The following is a 5,386-nucleotide window of genomic DNA, read 5'->3' as shown; positions in this document are numbered from 1 at the left end:
CTCGGGTTCCCCGGTCCACTTGGAGGCTCTCCGATGTTGCCACTAAACCTTTACCAAAGGTATCCCCTTGTTGGACAGGACCTTCATCTTTCTTTACTATATAGCCACCAACCTCTCAATATAATTTAGGCGCTCATCGACTTGAATATCATCCAAAGGAACCACTACCTCACCGTCCAACGCATAATTCCTCAACTGAGAGACCTGGAAAGCGTTGTGGATATGACTGAGCTCACTCGGCAAATCCAACCGGTAGGCCATCCTGCCTACCCTGACAATCACACGAACTAGTCTAATATATCGGGGACCCAATTTCCCCCTCTTCCTAAAGCGTATCACACCCTTCCAGGGTGAGACCTTCAGTAATACCATATCGCTGACTTGAAATTCCAATTCCAATCGGTGCCGGTCAGCATAACTCTTACGCCGACTCTAAGTTGTCTGCGGTCTCTGCCTGATTTGTTGAATAAGCTCTATGGTCTGAAGGACTACTTCGGTCATTCCCATAACCCTGTGACCAACCTCTCCCCGACATACCAGGGTACGACATCTCCGACCATACAAGAGCTCAAAAGGTGGGGCACCAATGCTGGAGTAATAGCTGTTGTTCTAAGAAAACTCTACAAGAGGTAGGTAAGAATCCCAACTCCCACCAAAATCTATGACACAATTCCGCAACATATCCTCGAGTGTATGGATAGTCCGCCACTCTGACCGTCGTTCTGCATGTAATAAGTAGTGTTGAAATATAGCATCGTGCCCAGTTCCTTGTGGAACTTCTGCCAGAATCGAGAAGTGAACCGAACATCTCAGTCTGAAACAATGGAGACCGGAACCCCATGACAAGCAACAATCTCCCGAACATGCACATCGGCCAACATTTCAGCCGAAGAGCTCTCCTGGATGGCCAAAAAGTGGGCACTCTTGGTTAATCGATCCATTAAGTGCATAATACACAAAATCTCAACTTCTTAATGCATTAAGACCTTCTATAACACCCATGAAGCAAAACTAACCATCAAGACCACATTTTTATGACTCAAGACCCCTCACAAGGTTTGAAAGGATGAATTATTGGGTCTAGAACATGCCATGCTCAAGAATCACCATTTTTGGGACAAAAAGTGTCTTAAAGGAAGAAATGTCTAGATCTACAAGATGGAGTGATCAAGTTAAGAACTTTATACCTACAAGTGATGTCAAATGATGATGTGATTTTGGATCTAAGGTGCTTTACTCCTCCAAGATGGTCTCTACTTCCTTCTTTCTTCTTCAAAGGCACAAAACACACACATACAAGTTCAAAAATGCTAACAGGGCAGATTAGGGTTTGTAAAAACGTTTTGAGAGGATGTAGGCTGATCAAAGGAACTAGATTTGAGCATTAATGAAGAATAAATATGGTCAAAACCCTAAATATTAGGGTTTGGCACTTCACCTTGTACGCCCAGCGTATGTGGCTCCGCCCACCATTCCAAAAGTGGCAATATTAGCCCCTCCCAGCCACAAATCTTACATAATAAAGACCAAAATGTAATAAAACCCAGGGTCAAAAGTGAAAGTACCTCTAAACAAGAAGTTACAATTCTCTTTTAGGACTAAATGTTGTTTGGTTCTTAAAGGCTTACAAAGTACTTAATAAAGAGAAGACTAGCATATTTGATGGCTAATAGTTGCTTTGGTGGATACATATAGAGCCTTTGTACTTTGGGTCTCTTTTGTCATCTTCTTCAACTTTCAAGCCTCTCTTTGAGGAATCAAGGTCTACAAAGGTTGTTATTATTTTTATTCTATGGTTGGTTTAATCTTTTGATAAATGCAAAAGGATCATTGGTGGGTTAAAATGGTTTTAAGTTTATTCAAATTTTAAAGCTTCCGTTTCCGTATTTAGCATTTTTAGAACACAATTTTTTGATTAAAACCCAACATTTTCAAGAGACGAAGTCCAAAAGACAGAAACAATATGAAAAACATCGATGCCAGCCAATCATTTGCCGTTTCCTTGAGAAGGAGATGGCAAAAGGACGTAGATAGACCCTAAAAACCAACAAACGGAAACGATAGAAAAGAAAATAACTTAAATTATGCACCATTTCATTCACAATCGACATTTGAGAGTGTATACAAAGGCATATGAGGAAATTCCTGGAGGACATAGTGAAAAAGGCGGTGGATGACATGTCCACGACTCCAAATCATCCACTATTCATAGCTGACAGCTAAACTGGGAAAGTCACGGCTGAAAACTCGACACTGCTCAAAAGATAATACGGGTTTTAATGTTATATATAATTATATAGGTTACACAAAATTTAATATGGGATAATCTATCAAATAAACTTTCTATCCGGGCATAAAAATGAACTTTCAAAAGAGTACATGGTAACGAATATCACATGTGGAAAAAAAAATTATTTTTTTTCTAATGTTCACGATGCTGACGAACATAAGATAAGATGATAATGAAGCCAATAAAAGAAAATCTCATTTATTTCTTTGTTAAAAACATAAATGAAGATTATGATTAAAAGACTAGAAAACTTAATTTTCCTTTATTGTAAGTAATTAGATTGGAATGGTTATTAATGTATATGATTAAAAATCTAAAAGTATCCTAGAGAGGTAACACCTTTTAAAGAAATAAAACAAATACCTGATGCACATGTAGAACATTGAGACGTTAAACTAACAATTTTCAAGTGTTTGACACTGTCGTTAACTATGTCCATAACATTATGCAACTTAGGTTAGAATGCCCGAAATACTAAGTAATATTAAATTTATCGTTCATACATACCTTCAATTTCACCAAATTTAACAATAATAAAAGTTTATATTCACAAAAAAGTTATATGCCGTAGTTTTTAATAAAAAAGACCTAATGAGAAATTAATCTAAATTTTTTTTCCTACCATCCTCCTATCCATATCAATTGGTAACATGTGTTATATTTAATTTTCCTTAATAATATTTTAATATATTTGCCACAATTTAATATGGATAGAAAGATAAATATGAGAAAATTGTTATATTAAATTTTCTTATTAGATTTCAAAATATGTTTGTTTGTTAAATTCAAAAATATAAATCTCAATAATGTGACTACTACGTCACCTATGAGATTTTGTAGGTTTTACCAGCTAAAGAATGATGCTTTTATCTTGAAAGTTGGATTTTGCAAATCTAACATCAAAATTCCAAACTTCAAACTAGCTTTTCAACTTTTTTTTTCCTTAAATAAATAAGTAAGCACATGTATGAACTACTAAGTTTATATGTTAAAATGATTTAATTTTTGCTTAAATTTTTAGAAAAAAACCTTATAGGAATTACCTTAAATTTTCGTTTTTTCTTAAATAAATAAATTAAAAAAAAATTGAAATGAGATGAATAATATGGGGCGATAGTATATATAGGATATAAATTGAGCGTCAATTTAGGACTTAGGAGATCCCAAAATAAAAACACCCACCGCCTGACATCACACTCCTTCCAAGTTGTGTCCTAAAAAACCCTAACTTTCGACTATCATCGATCTCTGCACGTATGGAAGTTAGCGTTCTACAGGTTTCTTTTCTTTTCTTGCAATGTGTTTAATATGGCTTTTTTGTCCACTATCATCTTAATATGAACTGTGTCTCTTACGTTCTTTCTATTCGACGCAAATGTCAATGTGGAAACAAATTACTTATATAACTAATGTTAAGATTTAAAAACCTCCAGATACCAGAAAAGGGTGTTAGTTTTTATAATTTCAACTCTCAATGTTGATTGGAAACTTAAAACCCAGGAATAAAATTGATCGGATTTACACTTCTTATTTTTACCTAAACACCGTGTACTGACTTCTGTTGATCCGAAACACATATATGTTCGCTTGATGTATGTTATTGATCATTCATGCATGTTCCCTTGTGGCTATGTACATAGCTGTATTTCTTCCTCGTGTTGCTGCTTACAAAAAAATTAATATATTATTTTAAAACAGAAATCGATGGAGGTGGCAATGAGCAAGTGCAGGAAAGAGTGTGAAGATGAACAAATGAAGAGAAAGAAAAATGAGGTTCATTGGTTTGCATTTCTTCCAGATGACGTGGTTGAAGATATCCTTAAAAGGCTTCCTTATGTTTTCCTTCGTTATAACGCTAAGTATGTCTGTAGAAAATGGTTCACTATAATTAACATGATCTTGGCAGAAAATTCTTTTTTTATCCTCCAGACGTCATTTGGATTTACGGTCCGCTATGTGGATGTAAGGGAAGAAGGACAAGGACTAGAAGTGAAACAGCAAAACCTTCGCATATATTTCTTTGGAAGGATAAAGTCATGGTATAACGAGTTTCTTCTGATAACAGACCCCGCCAGAAAAAGAAAGTCACTGTATATTTTCAATATAATCACCAAGGAAAAATCATTTCTTCCCAAGCCTCCAACATTTTTTGCACATCAAGATCCTAGCGTATGTGCAATGGCCCTTTTTTTTGACAGATTCAAGGGAGTATATAAGGTTGTTCACTTGTTTATGGGCCTATCACTCCAATGTCATATTCTACAATTGGAAAAAGATATTGTAGTCTCTCGTGTTTCCTCAAGGTGGAAAAAGATCAAAGTACCTTTTTACTTGGATCCTAGGGATGTGGGTGAGTTAGTTTCAATTCAAGTTCAAGGAAGGTACTTTCATTGGAATGTTAATTGTTCTAAGTACCTGGTTTCTGTTGATATGATAAAAGAAGAAGTTCTCCAAATGAGCCTACCTGAACCCGGTGAGCGTAAGAGACTCTACTATTTTATTTTTGAGATGGGTGGTTTTCTCAGCCTCATTGATGGAGTTTCTAGGGTCAAAACTGACTTATGGATTCTTAAAGATTTTCAAAGTATGAAGTGGGAGAAGTTGCTTTCGATAACAGTCCAGGATCATGGCTTTGTAAGTGCTTCTTTTCGATATCCAGTTTGTGGCGTGATAAATAAGAGATATATCGTTTTCATGAGATCAAGACACAATAAAAGTTTGTTTAGTTATGATCTGAAAAATAGAGTCTTTAAAGAGCTAAACATCCGCATTGATTTGGGTGATCTTTGTGTGGCTCATTCATCAGGACCAAGTGGAAAAACTATAAGGGAGGAGGTACCGGTGTCGTCCTAAAGTTGTTGAATCATAGCTGATGAAATTAAAAAGTAATCGGGCTTATAATTGTACTTTGGCATGTTTTCTTCTTATTTTGCTGCAGTATTGACTATTGATAATGGATACATTATCACAACTTTTGACTTTGGTGTTGTACAATGTAAACATAAGGTCTTTTTCTTAAAAGAGCAGATATTCTATTCTTACCTGCTTTATTTTAACATTTATAACCCTTACCTGCTTTATTTTAACATTTATAAC

At 35.5% G+C, this 5,386-nt stretch overlaps 1 protein-coding gene across 1 annotated transcript; it reads left to right on the top strand.

The window, feature by feature from the left end:
* Positions 1 to 3,994: 3,994 nt before the first annotated feature.
* On the top strand, positions 3,995 to 5,143 carry LOC145105878 (uncharacterized). The gene has a single exon (XM_079042958.1). It carries the CDS (start codon positions 3,995 to 3,997, stop codon positions 5,141 to 5,143), a length of 1,149 nt encoding a protein of 382 aa, XP_078899084.1.
* The last annotated feature ends 243 nt before the right edge of the window (positions 5,144 to 5,386 follow it).

Source organism: Lactuca virosa, chromosome 4 (genome assembly GCF_052849685.1).
Source record: "Lactuca virosa cultivar CGN04683 chromosome 4, Lactuca_virosa_CGN04683_v6, whole genome shotgun sequence".
NCBI classification, from domain to species: Eukaryota; Viridiplantae; Streptophyta; class Magnoliopsida; order Asterales; family Asteraceae; genus Lactuca; species Lactuca virosa.
Note: the sequence above shows the minus strand (reverse complement) of the source record. Positions and strands in the feature narration are given on the sequence as shown.

Coding starts and splice junctions, on each gene's coding strand:
- LOC145105878 (XM_079042958.1), top strand. CDS start 3,995: ATGGAGGTGGCAATGAGCAAGTGCAGGAAAGAGTGTGAAGATGAACAA.